This window comes from Electrona antarctica (genome assembly GCF_951216825.1).
Source record: "Electrona antarctica genome assembly, chromosome: 6".
NCBI lineage: Eukaryota > Metazoa > Chordata > Actinopteri > Myctophiformes > Myctophidae > Electrona > Electrona antarctica.
The window spans coordinates 23,504,760-23,522,472 of record NC_136811.1 but is presented as its reverse complement, the minus strand read 5'-3'; the positions used below and the strand labels follow the sequence as shown (position 1 = coordinate 23,522,472).

The 17,713-nt window shown below is 40.9% G+C and overlaps 1 protein-coding gene across 1 annotated transcript in view; it reads right to left on the bottom strand.

Moving 5' to 3' along the window:
• Window positions 1-1,409: 1,409 nt before the first annotated feature.
• The window catches only part of LOC306924226 (exostosin-1a-like), a 65,490-nt gene continuing 49,186 nt past the window's right edge, over window positions 1,410-17,713 (bottom strand). The window contains exons 3-11 of the mRNA XM_079502656.1: window positions 15,189-15,296; window positions 14,910-15,029; window positions 11,813-11,945; window positions 9,572-9,690; window positions 8,581-8,676; window positions 6,986-7,075; window positions 6,576-6,736; window positions 5,474-5,645; window positions 1,410-4,699 (exon numbers count right to left, since the gene is read on the bottom strand). Of these exons, the coding sequence (XP_079358782.1) occupies window positions 4,514-4,699; window positions 5,474-5,645; window positions 6,576-6,736; window positions 6,986-7,075; window positions 8,581-8,676; window positions 9,572-9,690; window positions 11,813-11,945; window positions 14,910-15,029; window positions 15,189-15,296 (1,185 nt within the window). The 3' untranslated portion in view covers window positions 1,410-4,513. The remainder of the gene's footprint in view (window positions 4,700-5,473; window positions 5,646-6,575; window positions 6,737-6,985; window positions 7,076-8,580; window positions 8,677-9,571; window positions 9,691-11,812; window positions 11,946-14,909; window positions 15,030-15,188; window positions 15,297-17,713) is intronic.

Genomic DNA, 17,713 nt, shown 5'->3' with positions numbered 1-17,713 from the left:
ATAAAAGAGAAGACGTGACTGAATGACACCATGAGAGCTATACTGTCCGCTGCATATAATTTAAATTATTTGCAGTCAATTCTGATTCAATGTATTCTGATTCAAAACCCAACTTACTCATTTGTTGCACAAAAAATACTTTAAACTAGAGATTCTATTTTTTTTAATACTCCAACCCATAAGAACAAAAACACAAAAACACAGCTAATTTAAAACAATTTTTTTATTTCTCTTTTTATAAACTCGTTTGTTTATTAAATGGGGATTACCCCCCCCCCCCTCCCCTCTTGCTTTCCATAAAAATTAGGTCTGCACTTAAATAGCAAAGTGAAGGAAGCAGGCAGAAATTAAGTCAACTGTATGATAAATACCAAGTTTGTAATTGTATTATTTTTATTTCTATGCTGTAAAGATAAGTGAATGTTTTGGAACTTCTGAGGTGACCTTTGGACTGGTCCTGACAACGTACAGAAATACAAGCCAGTGTGTATGTATGTATGCATGCTTGTAATGTATGTATTATTTGTATGCATGTATGTCTGTCTCAGCCAAACAAGATCCCCAAAAATGTTCCTACAACAGAAAGGTTTGGAATGTCAGTAACTGATGTGTGGTGGTTTAAGTCTTAGCATTCCAGTGTAAAACAATGTGTGCTACTGCTAGCTTCTAGAGGACAATGATAAAAAGACAACAGAATCTACTATAAAAAGAATACAGGGACTTGTTTCATGCTCAAGGCTGATGAAAAAATAAACTAAACTCAGAAGTGTCTTTCTTTTAAAGGCACATTAAAACAGTATATCACCCAAAAAACAACAGAGGTGGGAAGGAGATAAAAAAAACACTTTGAAAAGCAAAGTAAAAACTTATATATTGCACCAGTATACAGTTTAAGACGTTATTCAGTTTTTGTGACCAAACTCGGTTGTTTTGATAGCCCTATTCTTAGTAAATACTGGGATTGTTTATCTGTTGCCACACATACTATACTACAGTGAAACTACCACGTAGCTTCCTTCTATATTCCTTTGTCATGCATATGATCACACACACACACACACACACACACACACACACACACACACACACACACACACACACACACACACACACACACACACACACACACACACACACACACACACACACACACACACACACACACACACACACACACACACACACACACACACACACACACACACACACACACACACACACACACAAAATATGGGAATGCATAGCATTCATCATATTGGGATGAAAAACAAAGCAAATAGAAAGCAAACCATAAATGATCTATTGGCACAACTTGAGGAAAAAGGAACAGGAGCGATGCTCAGAGAAAAAATAAATACAATTTCTTTTATCCTATATGTAAATACACACGTCAGAACAACTGTACCAAAGGAAGTGACAGGAAGCCGTGGTAAGCCTTTATACAAATCTTGCTGGTTTTATAGGGATATTCCATTGGCAGTTATAGTTGAAACTTGAAGATGCTGGACATTTTTAAAACATGGGTGCACACTGCAGTTCAAGTTCTATTACTTAAAAAAAAATCAGAAAACCTGATATGACATGACATATTAAGACGAGGGGGGGAGGGGAGCTTGAATATTGAGGAAAACCAATGAAATAAGTTACAACTCTGAAGAATAAGATTCGGTAATGAAGTGGTGTAAGGCATTCAGAATACTGTAATCTGTTGCAACCTCTAATGAAATGCTGTCATACCATTGTATATGATTTCTCAGGGATCCTAAAACCATGTTGCAAATTATGAAAAATGTTGCCTTTTGAACATGACTTGCATACATCTATGCCAAATACTGAATATGAGGCACAGGACATTTTTAAAAACCTATGGAAAAAAACAATATAATAAATGTAATTATAAATAAAATGCCCTGTATGCCTACTTGAAATCAAAGAGTTTACTTTCCCAAAATTAGGCATATTTTCCAACTGCTGTATATTATACTCCATTATTTTTTTAAACTAGTAAGGTGCACTCAGTAGAGTGCAATTATCTTCCAGGAGCCATGCTCTAAAGCCATGAAAGAGTAATGTGGCATGTGATAACCAGTTGTAAATAATAATAGTAAAAAATACCGTCCTTCTCTCCTCTGTCTCATACACGTCTACCTTTCTCCATCTTTCCCTTTGTCTGTGGCAATGTGGGGCGTGTCCCCATTCTTCCTCCCGGAATTTTCCCATGCAGTGAGGGGTGGGAGGGGCGGCAGAGGGGCTGTGGAACTTGAAGGTACCGTACAACAGACGTGCACTTATAAAAACTTTGGCGGAAACAGAAACGCAACATGAGGATAATGGAAACATTCAGTCCAAATGTCCAGTTTGCTAATTCACAATATCTACTACTTTTACTACTTTGGTGTTGAAACTATAAACCTTCACGACAGCAGACAGCCTATTGAGCCTACGTACAAACATAATTTATTAAAAGGCTACAACAGTGAAGTCGGTTCACGGAAGTTGTTGTAGGCCATGTGGGGATTATCTAACAAGGTACCATTTGACTGGGTAAAACCTTACATATATACTAAATTGTTTATAGGGTCAATATAAGTAAAATAGCCGTTCCATAGCAGTATCTTTTTATATTTTTCCAAAAAGAATACAAACAGCCAATAGCATATTACAAGTTATGAATCTTGAACCTAAGGCAACAAATACAATTGTAAAGGTTGTTTGCTGTAGTACATAAATAAGGCATTGTTTTGAGGTGGAAAGCCTGGTGAGGTTAAAGGCAGTGTTTGAATCTGCATACAGGTCTCTCGCCTTGAAAACATTTTAGTTGTTGACCGCTTTAAAAATATTAAGAGAATTGAATTTCCTGGCCTGCTGTTAGTGTGCACAAGAAATATGACACTGATTGGCCTAATTGTATGCGAGATTAGCTGCAGACCTAAACAGAGACAGACACAGGGCTGAATACATGATCTCCTGGTGGAGATAAAGTGAAGGACAGTTGGACATGGAGATATTATACAGGCTTACTAGAAGTGGATAAAACATGATATATTGGTTGTCTGCCTGGTTATGACAACAATGTCTCTTTCTTCTAGTATATTATTTTCCATGTATGGGAAAATTTAGAAGCCTTCATGCCCACAGCTAGTGGCTAGTACTTGGGCTACAAGAAGATGCAGCACCTTACAACATGGCCCAATGGACAGGTGGTGCCATCTTGTGTGGTTCTTGTGATTGCTTTCAAAGGCATGACTTCACGTTCTCTTTATAATAAAGTTGTTGTCAATGTCTAGTTAGAATGGGATCTATAGTATGAGGGGGGAAATAGAGACCACGCAACTTTCTGAACATTGTTACTGGCTCAGTGGCTCCTCAACAAGCAAGCTCCATCTCCCTCAGTCAAGGCAACTCATGATGGTAGCCTACTTCATGTGACCCCACGTCCAAATACAGCTCAAACTGGTCACCCATATCCTTAAAACAAAACCCAAAAATAAATAAATACATTTACTGACATGATGCACATTAGTTGCTAGAAAGAAGCTTGTGAATGAGTTTTGACTAAACTTGTGGAAGGGATTCATCAAAGTGGTGGATAAGAGCAATAGTTGTTACAGTGTGTTCTGGTGGGAAAATAATATTAATTTTGATCAGAACGGCAGTTAATTCATGTTTGTTTGTTTGAGAGTAAATAAAGATCGGGTGGGGGTGCACTCATTGATATGAAGAATTGAACATGTCCTAGAATATCCAAATAATTCACTTATTATAAAGAAAAAATGGCAAGTCATGATCAAACAAAAATAAGTCTGTGGGAAGCAGCAAGATGAGTCACATTCAGGACTCCCAGATCCAAACATTATCTATTACTTGAGGCACTGTGAAATTCCTTTCAGATCATCATTGATCGTAGCTCAGTTCTGTGGCTGACGGGCTGACGTCCCTCTCATCACCTTCTCCGCCATTGGTTTATATTAAGACAATACAGAGAGAGTAGTGCTGGGCATTCATTCACTGTATAAAAAATAGCTAATCACATCCAAAATAGTGTTATCCTCATCATTATGATTATCATTAATATTCTGGCAGCAAATTCTCTCATGAATCTGTGCATAGTGTACAGTACAGAAAAGAACCGTCTTTTCTGGTCTGCTGCAGCCTCTATATCCACCTCCAAAACTTGACAACTTCAGTCATAACAGAGCCCCCCTCCCCCCACCCGGTTTATAGTCTTCTGGTCTCTGTCTGTGACTGGCACTCATTGTGCATTACAGTATACAAACTATGTCTTTGCAGCAGCCTGCGGAGATCACATTTGACCCCGACCAGCGCACATCAGTGGAGGGAGGCAGCGGGAGATTCGAGAGCAGTAGAGGTGATGTCCTCCAACTGTCTTCTCCCCTTCCACCTCGTTCGTTCCATGTATTTATGAATCCGGGTAGGAGCGTTCTGCGTGTCTGTCCGCACACCCCCCTCACCCTATGTCTGCTGTGTCCAGAGAGCGGGGGGGCTCAGCGGGCTATAGCCTCTCAATGTCCCTGTACTTCTTCCGTAGTATTGATACTTGGTCCTTGAAGAGGACCGGGTCGAGCCGCATCTGAGAGTGGACCAGGGGCATGCTGCCAAACCAGCTGGCAAACTTGTTCATGCAGTTCTGACGCTGAGCGAAATGGTCTGGGTCAGCCCATCGAGACGCTCGGGACGTCTAGGGACAGGAGACGAGTTAGAGATCGAGAGAATACAGGGGGGATAAACAGTGCAAGGAAGCGAGAGACAAACATGATGAATAATGCACTACAAAATTATTCTGACCTTTAAGAATCCAGTGTGATCATTCATGTGTTATTTATTGAAAGACACATAGCAGGAAAACAACTTTCATTTTCAATTCACCAAACACTGATGATTTCTGGTTGCTCACTGACATGCCCTACTAGTGAGGGGTTGCGTCACAAGCCATTACAACAAGTGTCACATGACCTCACCCTGAGGTATGATTGTGGGAAATTAACAACATAATGTAGACGTCTATGACATTAATATGTGTAAGATATTTCCTTCAATACACTTGCCAAGATGACACTGGTTGTAGATGTTGCATTGACTTCATATATTGCATCCTTCAGTCCATTTCCCATTGAGCACACTTACCAGCTGCTTTTCTTCTTTTAAATAATTATACTAGGTTTTCATTAATTATATTAGGTCTTCATCCAAGTCTTTCGTTTAATTACACATTAGACATCAGAAACGGAAGTGGGCAACTTATCCCTCTTACATTTATAAATGCAAGAGGGATATTCTGATTTTTACATTTGAGCTTGATATACAGTAGCACATCCCAGTCCAACTGGAATCTTGTTAGCAACACAAAGATTTCACAAATGTTCCTGAGGAGTATTGCTAACCATTGAAGCCAATACGACACCCTTAGACTTAGAGAACACAAAGTGAACCAGTTCAACATAAACCATCTCACCTGCCCCATCATGGTCTCCTTGTATTGTTTCTTCTGCGTGACCTTAATGGGCGGTAGCTTGGTTACGGCTGACACCAGGAAGTTCATTAGGATGTCTTCACAGTTGGACATCTGATCAACCATGCTCTTCAGACTGGCGGGAAGGTAGGTGGTGTACAAGTAGTGGTAATATCTATAGGTGGGAGAAGGAGAAGTGGAATGAATATATGAAGCTAAGACATTCTAGCTCTTTTAAAAGAAAGGCAGTCAAAGTAAGGGAACAGAACAGGATAGAATAACACAGAATATATCCCGTTTTATGCATGAGCTTCTGGAAACTCATACTACACAGAATAGAATCAATTAGAACAGGATAGAACAGAATAGAATAAAATAGAACAGGATAGAACAGAACTGAACAGGATAGAACAGAACAAAAAAGAACAGGATCAAACATAATAGAATAGAGCAGTGATTCTCAATTTGTTTAATTTCTATGATCCTCATTTAATACAATCCCAATCCAATGTAAAATCCTCAATGCGTATTTAACGTATTCAAATGGAACCAAATTGACCTACACTATCAGAGTTACAGTACAGACCTAAGGCCCGGGCTAGCGGTCCGGGCACCTAGGCTGGTAATCCGTGTCGCGGGTTCGAGTCCCGATCCCGACGACCTTTGCTGCGTGTCTTCCCCCCCGTTTCCTGTCAACCTACTGTAAAATCTATCAATAAAGGCAAAAAGCCCCCCAAAATATATCTTTATATATCCATTTGGACACCTGAGAAACTGTGGGATAGATAATTGCGTATCAGTTATTTTACACCACTGGTTCCGTTATCTTCTAAGTACAATTTTCAGGTATTTGTACTTTATTTGAGTATTACCAATTTCCAATACTTTACCTTCTACAACACTACACCTCGGATCCAAATATTGTACTTTCTTTTACTCCACTACATGTATTTAAAAACTTTAGTTTCTAGTTACTTTGTAGATTTTGATTATTATTACAAAATTACACTTCAGTATTGGTACTTTTACTTAAGTAAAAAATGTGAGTACTTTATCCACCACTGAATAGAACAGAATAGTGGAGAATACATGAAGAGAAGAGTACCTGTGGTAGAAAGCGGCTCCAGTTAGTACCATGGAGTAGTCATTGGTCCATTTGGAGGTGTAGCCCCATCGCTGCTTGGTGCCGTCCCAGAAGTGGCTGCGGGCTGGATAACCAACAATCCTTTCTGGGAAACTCTGCCACACTGTGAAGGCAAAGTCCACCTGGGCCCCGGGAATAGAAAGAGAGACATGCAGAGAGACAGAGATAGATGGAGACAGTCAATTGATCATTACAAATTTGCAAATAGAAGCTTTGGGAAATTATAGACAGACACCCCCACTCTTTTTAAATGAAATAAACAGGACAAATATATAATATCAATGATTTATTTCCCAACACTTTTTATCTATCTGATCAAAAGACTAAGATATTGTGTAATAAATACACTTAGTCATTTGTAGCTTTCTGACCTCCGTGGTGGAGAGCACTGTGTCTTCATCCAGACTGAGCACAGCATCAGTGGGGATAGTATCATAGGGCAGGAACCGACTGCTCATGACCTGCAGCAATATCACACACACACACACACACACACACACACAACACACACACACACACACACAAACACTTGGGCTTTTTATGCTGAGGAGATGGGGAGTGACACTCAGCAAAGTTCGGCAGGATCGGGATTCGAACCAGCAACACGCTGTCAAGCTGGATAGCTTAGGTACCCAGACATCCACGGCAGCCGTCTAGGCCACTCTTAATATTTCTACAGTATGGAAATGTCAATATAACATATAATGATATGACAAATGACAGTCACAACAAATAAAAAATAGCTAACAAAAAGTGGAGTGAATGTGCAACTCCCCTGGCATGTTTATTCCCATCAGCCCCAAGAAACCCGCCTCTCAATGTTTATCTATGCAAATAGCTTCAGATGAAACGGGCTTTCAGGGCAATATCCAATTTTAACAAACTGCATACTTATCTAAATTTCTCTTCTATTCAACTAACATTGGGTGGGTTTTCTATCCCTATAGTCATTAATGTGTTTATTTCTACATGTTAATTAAGTGCTGCAACTCTCTGGGTCATTACAGGGACCCAGCGTTTGTTGACTTCAGCGATTACCATGCCTCATCAATTCACCCATCTGATGTTTGCATCCATTAAATGCAAGTTTATTTGTTTAATTGTTTTATAGTGACTTTGTGCTATGCACCCATTAACAATATTGTGCTCATTCAATCGGTTTTATTCTGGGTGGGTTTTGAGCTTTTGCGACACTTTAAATTAGATTTTCTCCCTACGACTAGAAGTATCAATGTATCATTATCATGCACAATCATGCATGTTAAAACAGGGAGGCTTGTGGAGTTTTCTTCACATCCTAATGGTGCTCACAGCACCCAGTGAGAGTTAAAGTGACAATCACACTAACCAGAGACGAAATGTTTTTATAATCGTCATGGGGGCGCCCCTCCTCCCCCTGGACAAAAGAGGTGTTAACGTGCGTTCAGACTTAGATGGTTAGAGCTGCGCGATTACATACAAAGTCAATGCAAAGACGAGAATTGCGCGAACGGGCGCGGCGCGACCTGGCGCGGTACAAACGGGACGAACCGACTAGGCGAATATACTGTACATATTCAGGTCTACCGTAATTCATCATGGGAGCTCGAACCCCACCGCCCCCACGGAGTCTACGTGACTGACACTAACACTGTAAGCAATGTCCACCACGTTTATCTTTAATGGAGTTTGAAGGCAGTGGTGTCCTAGTTTGTTGTCATTGCTAAACAATCCCTAAGAATCCAGAATATCAACATCCATGCACTCTTGGCAGCTTAAGAAGGAAATTCAGAAGGTCAAATGATTTCAAATATTACAAGATCTCTCTATGCACTTGGTCCACTGTTGCTAACTGCTGTTATTCAGAGATATATTCTTAATTGCTTTGTAAACTCGTGAATTTAACTACTATGTGTGAAGGACAGATGCAAAACGGCTATTTCAGGCAAAAACTACGGGAAACAGGACCAAAAGCTGTTGTTTTTACCTTATTTTCGCCCTCTATGACAATGACTGGGACTGAAGTGGCAGGCCAGCGGTGCTTGGCAGGAAGAGGCTTGTCACAGTTCCACAGCACTATCACCTGCACACAGGGAATTTTCAAAATCTCTTAGTTTTGGCGAATGACACCGCAATGCAACAAAGTAGATACCGTCAATAATATATAATATATTATGTATGAGTATGTCCATTAATTGATGTACAAAGTAAAAGCTATGCATTGTGAAATATTTACATTTGGAGTGCCAGTCCACGTTTTGCAATATACATCTAGATACGAACGATGAAAATATATATATTTTTTAGAAAGGGCCTTTCTGTGTGGAGTTTGCATGTTCTCCCCCTGGCCAGCCGGGGCGCCTGATGGAGGGGAAAATAACTGGTTGGAATAACGTGTTCCTTCCACGCACTACGTCCAACCAGGGAAACTCCCCCTGTCAGGTGTAAAAGGAGCAACTTGGACACTCAGGCATGAAGGAAGCATGAGTTCAAGACCGTTGCTCTCCCCATGTCCCCCATATATGGGGACTAGGTTGGTGGAGGGTTTGTAGAGCCCAGGATCACATTAGATAATTGACACAGGGGTGAAAAATGGGTTACAAAAAGATAATTTCTATTCCGATATTGTTTCTGAAATTGTTTGCTTCTTTGTGAGGAATGTGAACAGAAAGGTTCTTCCTGTTAAAGTGACTATATCATTTTCAGACTCACCATGTAGAGAATACTACACAGCTAGAACTCGCCGCACCCTTAACAGCTTCAAGTCATATAAAGAGAAACTATGGTTCTGGTTAAATATGGTGTGTGTGTGTGTGTGTGGGCGCATGTGTGTCTGTGCTGAAACATTTGAGTAGAGTGACTACACCAAAATCTCATGTGGAGATCCACCTAACGATGACATCACACACAGCAGGCACTGGCTTCCACACCCTTACCCCCACAGACAGTTTCTGCAGAGTTTGTGTGTGTTGCATCACCTGAGCGCAGTACTGGGATTTGGCCACGGCCACAAGCAGCTTGATAATTGGCTGGGACTGAGAGACCAGTGGTGTAACCACATGAATGACCGCTGTGAACTTGGGGTATGGCTTGATACCTGGAAGACAGTCAGGAATCAACAACAGAAAGAATCAGACAAACTGACGTTTTTGTTTCTCACGGAAAAAAAGAAAGAAAGACAATTGGTCCTGCTGAATCAGCTTTAGTGACTAGATATATTTTGATGCACATTAACTGGACTAGGTGTAATGCCAATTAGAAAACACTGGGAAATGATTAAACCTGCATTATTCCAGTCAGAATTCGGCTAGTTTTCTACGTCTTTAATCTCATTAATCTCTCAAGCTTTTTTTAGCAAAAGGCCGATGCACACCTCAGAAGGCTAGTGACAGGTGCGTAGGGCAATAGAGCATACATTAAAAATGGTATCTTTGAAAAACAAAGAAAAGGTCCCGCACACTGTCAGACACTTGCCAAAATGATCTGTCCTGATGAAGGTCTAATCGACCGAAACGTCGACCCAATAAAGAGCAACATTTTGGCAAGTGTCTGACAGTGTGCGGGACCTTTTGTTTTTCAAAGATACCCTTTTTTATTAATCTCTCAAGAACAGATTCCGAGCTACGCTACTGAATCAGCAGGGCCATTCAGAACGTGTGTACATTGTTGTTAGTGGAAATGAAAACATAGGGGCCCCACCCGGAAGAGGAGGACCTAAGGCAGAGAAAACGGGCAACATCCTGCTATCCACATTCTGTTTGGCCAGAGGCAAATTCAAAGGAATTGATTTTGTCCTTTTATTGCCGATGGGTTCCCAGATTGTTAACTCAAACAGGACACAACCAATGCATTTTTAATCTGTATTGATTTCCAAAGTCCATACCTTAAACACAGTAAACATTTACTTAAATAACCCTGTAACACCCAGCGTTGTAATAATACAACATATTTTAATTAATTCATGAATGAATTAATATATTTTATATTAATATATATATATATATATATATATTTATATTTTTTCACCTAAACATCATCATTGATGTTCATTGCAATGCCATTGCAATACCATTGGTCATGATATTTGCATATAAATACCCCCCACAGAGGCTGAAATTCACACAAATTTAAAATCTCTGGATCTCTGGAATTTTGAACAATTTTGAACCTATGACCTTTGACCTTTAACCCTGATAAAAGTAATTCAAATGCCTGTAATATATGTTTTTTGTGATCATTAGAATGTCTAGAACATGTTTTATTCATTATTGTGAAAGATATACCCCAAAATTTAAATTATTAATTTATTATTATTATTTTAATAATTATTATAAATGTGCATACAATTTGCAAAAACATAATTTCCTGTGATAAGTCTTAGTAGTAAAAAGTAGTAGTAAGGTTGAAATCTCTTTTTTGCAAGTAGAAATTAATCCGGGTGTTACAGGGTTTTAATGAGAAAATATTATGATATATAGTACACATTATGATTAGAGGATTACATGATAACGTCAAGGTCACAACTGTCAAATATCTCAGTAGTGCCAGCACTCCAACACTTTGACCAAATCCATTTTACAGCAGCAATCTCGTTTGGTTCACTGCAGAAACAGAAGACCAATTCTAATCACGCCTCTAGCACCCCTCTGGCTATTTGTGTGTATCTGTGTGTCTGTGTGTGTGTGTGTGTGTGTGTGTGTGTGTGTGTGTGTGTGTGTAGTTGTGCTTATTTCAAGCTGTGCCTACTTTGTGTACACCTGCTCCGTTTTAATTGGGGCTTGTTAAGCAATGGGTGCCAGTCCTAATGTCAACAACGAGCCACATAGATAGGCAATTACCCTGGCACATGTACGACATGGCAACATGGTAGAAGTAATTGGTGTGACTTTCTGTGGCAAATTATGAATAAATAAATATTAATTTAAATAATTAATTCCAATGTCAAAATACTTCACATGTTCGATTTACTAGCGTTCACGTGGCCATAAGCCAGCTGTGCTGATGTTGGTGAGTGAAAATCTCACTGTCAAGCCGTCTAATATTACTGTTAATATTACCATGTGTTATATGCAGAAGTATAAATTTCAGTGGTTAATTTGCGTGTGTGTATGTGTGCGTGTGTGTGTGTTAGGGACAGAATGTGAAACAAGACAGTACAGGACTATGCCCGAGTCCTTGAAAGTTCGAGAGCCAATGTTCTATGCACATGAGATACTAACCCAGCTTGGCATAGTAGAAGGGGAAGTTTCCTAGATATGTGGAGTATTGAGGCAGGGTGAAGAGGCCTCCGGGTAGACTGTTCCACATGAGGTTACTTCTGGAGGTGTGCTGCAGTACCCGGTCCTGCATAATCTATAATAATACCAACAGAGAGAGAGATTTTCTGTCACAAAAGCATTCAAATTAAGAGTCGTATGACGAACAGCAAAAATAGCAGATGTGACTTGTTGTGAGCTTATAGCAAACAAGAAAAATGGAACCAGGCAATGAAAATATGTGTCCAGATGATGATGTATGATCATCCAGCTGAATAATCAAAAGATTCTATATAATGCTTATAAAGGCATTCTGCAACTGTTTTTGTTTAGCATGGACAGACATTGCGGAACCTCTGCATGCATCCAAGTTAAACGCCTTGCTGGCAGGTGGAAAAAAAAGTGTACAGTAACACTTTGTATTAGTGCTGCGCGGGTCGGCTTTTTTGCATAACCCGCCCGTCCCGTCCCGCCACAGGACCCAGCCCGCACCAACCTGCCCCGCAAAATATATTAATCAACAACCCGCCCACCCCGCGGCCTGCAAAAACTCCACAACGCGTCTCCTGCGACGCGTTGTGAGCTTGTAGATCCTATAATTCTGTGTGTGCGCACTGTGCACGATCACACGCTCAATTAAGAAAGATTGAATGCATTGCAGATGCACTGATGACGGCGAGGTACAGACTCCAAGAGGGGGATTGTTTTAACATGCAGTTCAGGATGGAGAGGGTTTTCTCCGACGGTCAAAAAGGCAGGGGCTAAAGCCCCCTTTCATAAGCTGAACAACAGAACAAGCTGATGATTTCAGCAGGAGGAGTAGGAGAGCAGGTACCGAATGCTTTTTTTCTCCTTTTTTGGGGAAAGGGGGGTGACCCGCCCCGCCCGCTGCGTGATAATTGCGCTGAAAATCTTGACCCGTCCGCCAGCCTGCCCCGGACCTGCCCAGTGATGATCAGTGATGTATGACCTGATCCAGACTGATCCAGCCCCCTTGACTTCCATTATGATATTAAAGCTATATATTTAAAAAAGAATAAAACACATCTATCAAATATATAAATACATCTGTGAAGTTACTTCTATGGCCTAAAGGCAGTGTGCACAAGAAATGTGGTGCCGATTGGTCCAGTGGTTTGCAAGATTATCTTCTGATTATCTCCAGACACAAAGACAGACTCTTAAAGACGGCGGGGCTCCTGCAGATCCACGGCATAAAAACTAGCCCTAGTAGGTAATTGAAAGTGAAATGGCTGTATTTATGTTACATTACCCATGACGGAAGCTCTCTAGTGAAACATAAATCACCAATATCGGTGTAACACGCACACACTATCGCCACAGGCTACAAAAATAAAACACGTACGTGTGTATATACCAGAACGTGTCATATTTATATAATATTGTCAGAATCTGCTTTGTTTGCGTTTGTCTGCTAAAAGTGTGCTTCACTCTCGCCAAACAATGTGTGAATGGAATTACAACTATAGAGTAAAAAAGCAACTCAAAACTAAACTAAAGCTGATGTATAAAAGTTTACTTAGTTCTAATAGAGCCAGGAGCGACTTGAGGTTTACTTTGTTGAGGTTCTGAATATGTAATTGTAGAGGAACTTCCAGCTGGTAGCCAAATAAGGAGCAAAGCTAAATTCAAAACACTGATCCCTACCTAACATGCCATCTTTCTTATTGAACAAGGTCAAGATATTATGAGAGTAAACAGATCGAACATCAGCTCCTTGGAGGTGTAACTTTACCCTAGTGACTGTGAAATCCCAACCCTGCCTTCCGGCAGCCTGACTTCCTCTCCCCTGGGAGTCGGACCAGTCTGTGTAACATTATCTAGGGACAACATCATGCGGTGTACTGTAGTCAGTAAACACTAAATGTAATAATGCTTAATTATGGCTTAACTTAAAATAGCACTACTTTTACTACTGGCTGCTTACCCTACGTTGTCCATTTGAATTGCTGTCTTATATTCTCTTAACTGTACTACATGAGTGAAATTACATTCAAATGTTAAACGTCTGTGCCATTTATCTTCGCTGGCATGTGACAGCACAGAGTGTTGCCTAATTTATGCTGTGTCGTACACTAAAAATAACTGATTTACAAGATCACAATGTGTCGCATCCGTGAAACATTATGGACATTATAGATCGGCTATTTTCAAAGCATGACACCCCAGTACAGAGTACTTAAAGAATTACTGACCTTATCGTTTTCTCTCTATCTCCCTCTCTCCCCCCCTCTCTCTCTCTCCTGTGTGTAACTCTAGCCCAAGTGGGGTATGCGAGGCCAGCAATCACCAAGCAGAATAGAGTTAAATGGACTTTGACAGGGGGAAACCACTGACATGATTGATATCCAAGCCACAGGGGGGAATAAATGACAAACTCAACAAAAACATTACAACACAGTTCAACACTTTATTTTCCCCCTCTCAAATTTGCCCACATTGGTATCATTGTGGTTATCACAACCAACAAGTGTAGAGTATGCACTTGCATGCTATTCCATGTAGTCAAAATAAATAAAATAATACATTAATTAATTTTGGATTGTGTGCGTGCGTGCGTGCGTGCGTGCACGCACGCACGCGTTAGGGCTGCTTGAAATTGTAAGCTTGAATTGCAAGTATGCATACTTTGCATAGCATCTAGCTACTTTTTTAATCACATACAAAATACTAACATCTATTGGAATTAAAAGTTTGTGAGCTTTATTCAGTGTGCAGACAGTTTTTTTTTTGTTTTTTTAGATTTGTTTTTGGGGCTTTTTATGCCTTTATTGATAGGGAACAGTAAGCAGACTGGAAAGGCAGAGATAGATGGGGAGTGACACGCGCCAAAGGCTGTCCAGCTGTCGAGCACCTAGGCTGCTGGTTTGGCAGCCTAGGTGCCCAGACGGTTGAGCTAACCGTCCGGGCCGTGCAGACAGTTTGTTAAGTTGATTTGGTCCTGCACCTCTACCCAATTTGGGTTGGATGTGCACGCTATTCTACTCCTTTAATTCATATTGATTAATTAGTGTGTGTGTGTGCGTGTGTGTGTGTGTACCTCCAGTGTAGAGAGCACTATAGTCTCCACAGAGTTGAAGTAGGCCTCCCAGAGGAACTGGGTCTGCTGTCTCAGAGACAGGATCTTATCTTGGTGGATGGAGCGCACCGTCGATGGGATCTGGGACAGATGACATCGTCAGGAAGGTTGGCGGGGAAAGCAACAGACACATGAAGTGAAGTCAGAAGCCAGTCAGTCTATCCATCAGCCTGCTAAAGGTTAAGATCTGCATCATCAGAATGTTGGCTCCCTTATCTTTGGGACACAGTTGTCCATTACCTGTAGTAGCAGTCTTTCATCTCCAATCACTGCTGCGGTATTCCAGTCAATGATCTCTGAGAAGGGCAGCTCCCAGCCATTACTCAGCATCACTGGTACACATGCTGCCTGTATGAGGAAGAGACAGGCGCGCACACGCACACGCACACACACACACACACACACACACACACACACACACACACACACACACACACACACAGGAAACAGTCGGTTAAAAAAGCGATAAAATGTCTCAGAACATCTGCTGACTGAAATGACAGCCAGTGACATTTAACAATTCTATTCATAGACAACAAAAATAAATCATTAGACATGTTAAATAAGTGGTCTGGAACGCTGGATGAAAGCGCTGTCTGCTTCCTGGTGATTCTCCGGTGAAATGCATCTTAAAGCACTTCATTTCGACACAGATTGAGAAGCCACCACTCATGCGACATTTAATTTGTTAAACAGATAGAACAAAGAAAAGTCAGACATCACGTGGAGTATGCTGTCGGAGCTGTGCACTCCCTTCTCCATGGATGATTTCCAAAGCATGCAAATCAGACCATTCAGGGCTTTCTGTCCAGCTCATGTATTCAGCCTCTCCCAATGTACCCCACACATAAATCTAATCAACCAATCAGAAGTTTTGCTGAGTTTTCTGCAGGACTCAGGAGGCATAGGGTTAGACTGGAGTGGACCCACAGAAGCTAGTATGCAGCTAGAATAATGATGCCTTCATAAGTCTTTATTCAAGTTGTGCAGGAGATATCTTAGCATAATGACGTTTCTTCCTGCAAGTTTTGTGTGGTTCGTATAGGCCAATTGTAATCTGTACAGACAGTAGGGATGGGTCAGAATAATGTATTATTAAAATAAGTTTTTGAGAATAAAAATGGATTCTCATTAAATAAATGGGGGACGCAGGGGCGATCGAAAAATCACATGTTCGTTAATAGCAGTAGAATAATCAACTTTGATTTTGGTCAGTCATGCATGTCCATAACAGACTGGCTAATGTCAATAGGCATATTTCAGTCTGTGTCATCACTGCCAATGCTAACACCATCCCCAAACTTACCTACAGCACCTCAGTGGCATAGAGACATAGACATGCTCACACTCCATCATAGTGGTGCAGCTCTGTTCTAATACCACAGTGTCCACTTTGAGTCAAATCCTATGCTTACGTAGGGTTATTGAGGAATCACAACTCTGCAACATCGATCTCGCACTAGTCTTTGTTGATTTCTCAAAGGCTTTTGATTCAGTGGACAGAGTCAAAATGTTTGAAATTCTTAAATGATATGGTATCCCCGACAAAATGATCAATGCCATAAAAGTTCTATATACAAATACCTCAGCGATCACCCTTACTCCTGACGGAGAAACACCATCATTCCCCATCCTTGCTGGCATTCTCCAAGGAGACACACTTTCCCCGTTTCTATTTATTATTGTTGTTGATTATGTTCTTCGTATGTCAGTTGACACTATCAATGATAAGGGCTACCAACTAAACCCTAGTCATCCTGCTAAATACCTAACCGACACAGACTTCGCTGATGACATTGCGCTTATCAGTCAATCATTGGAATACGCTCAGGTTCTCCTTCAGTCTCTTGAGCAGGCCTCCAACTGTGTTGGTCTTTATCTCAACGAGACGAAAACTGAATACGTAAATATATGCAAATCCAACAATAACCACATTATAAAAACACTTAACAACACTCCTCTGAAACAGGTTGATGACTACAGTATTTGGGTTCATATATATCTTCTTCCCAAAAAGACTTTCAAACTAGGAAGGGTATGGCCTGGTCAGCCTGCAATGACATGCATAAGATCTGGTCATCCCAGCTTAGTAAGATGTTAAAAGTAAAAATATTTAGGACGACCATTGAACCGATACTACTCTATGGCTCCGAGACATGGACACTTTCAAAGAAACTAGAGAAACGATTGGATGGCACTTACACCCGCCTTCTAATGAGAGCGCAAAATCTGTCTTGGAAGAGCCACCCATCGACTAATCTAATATACCTTCCCTGTGTTTCTTCACTAGTCCGATCCAGAAGAACACAGTTTGCCGGCTACTGCTACAGAGCTGACAATGAGGTTATATCTTCCCTTCTTCTCTGGAGTACTGCCTCAAAGCAGACCAGAGGCAGAAAACTGTCGTTCCCTGATGTCATCGCTAGGGACACAGGCATCAGTAAGCAGGAACTGGGGATGGCAATGAAGGACCGGGAAGTCTGGCGTGATATTGTGAAATCCACGATCTCGACCGCGGTCGAAAAATGATGAGGACCACAGTGTCATCAGGAAATGCACCAAATCACCAAACTTGTGAAACTCAGCCCTGCCTTCACAACCTATACAAATGCAAGCATGAAATCGTAGGGTTGTTGCTAGATGCTAAGTGACAGTTCCTTATACCGTTTATATGAGTCACTGAGTGGGCGTCGAGCTAGATGACAGGGTTGTAATAAACACAAATCACACACATGGCGAGGTGTTTGGCCAAGGCAAACTCTCCA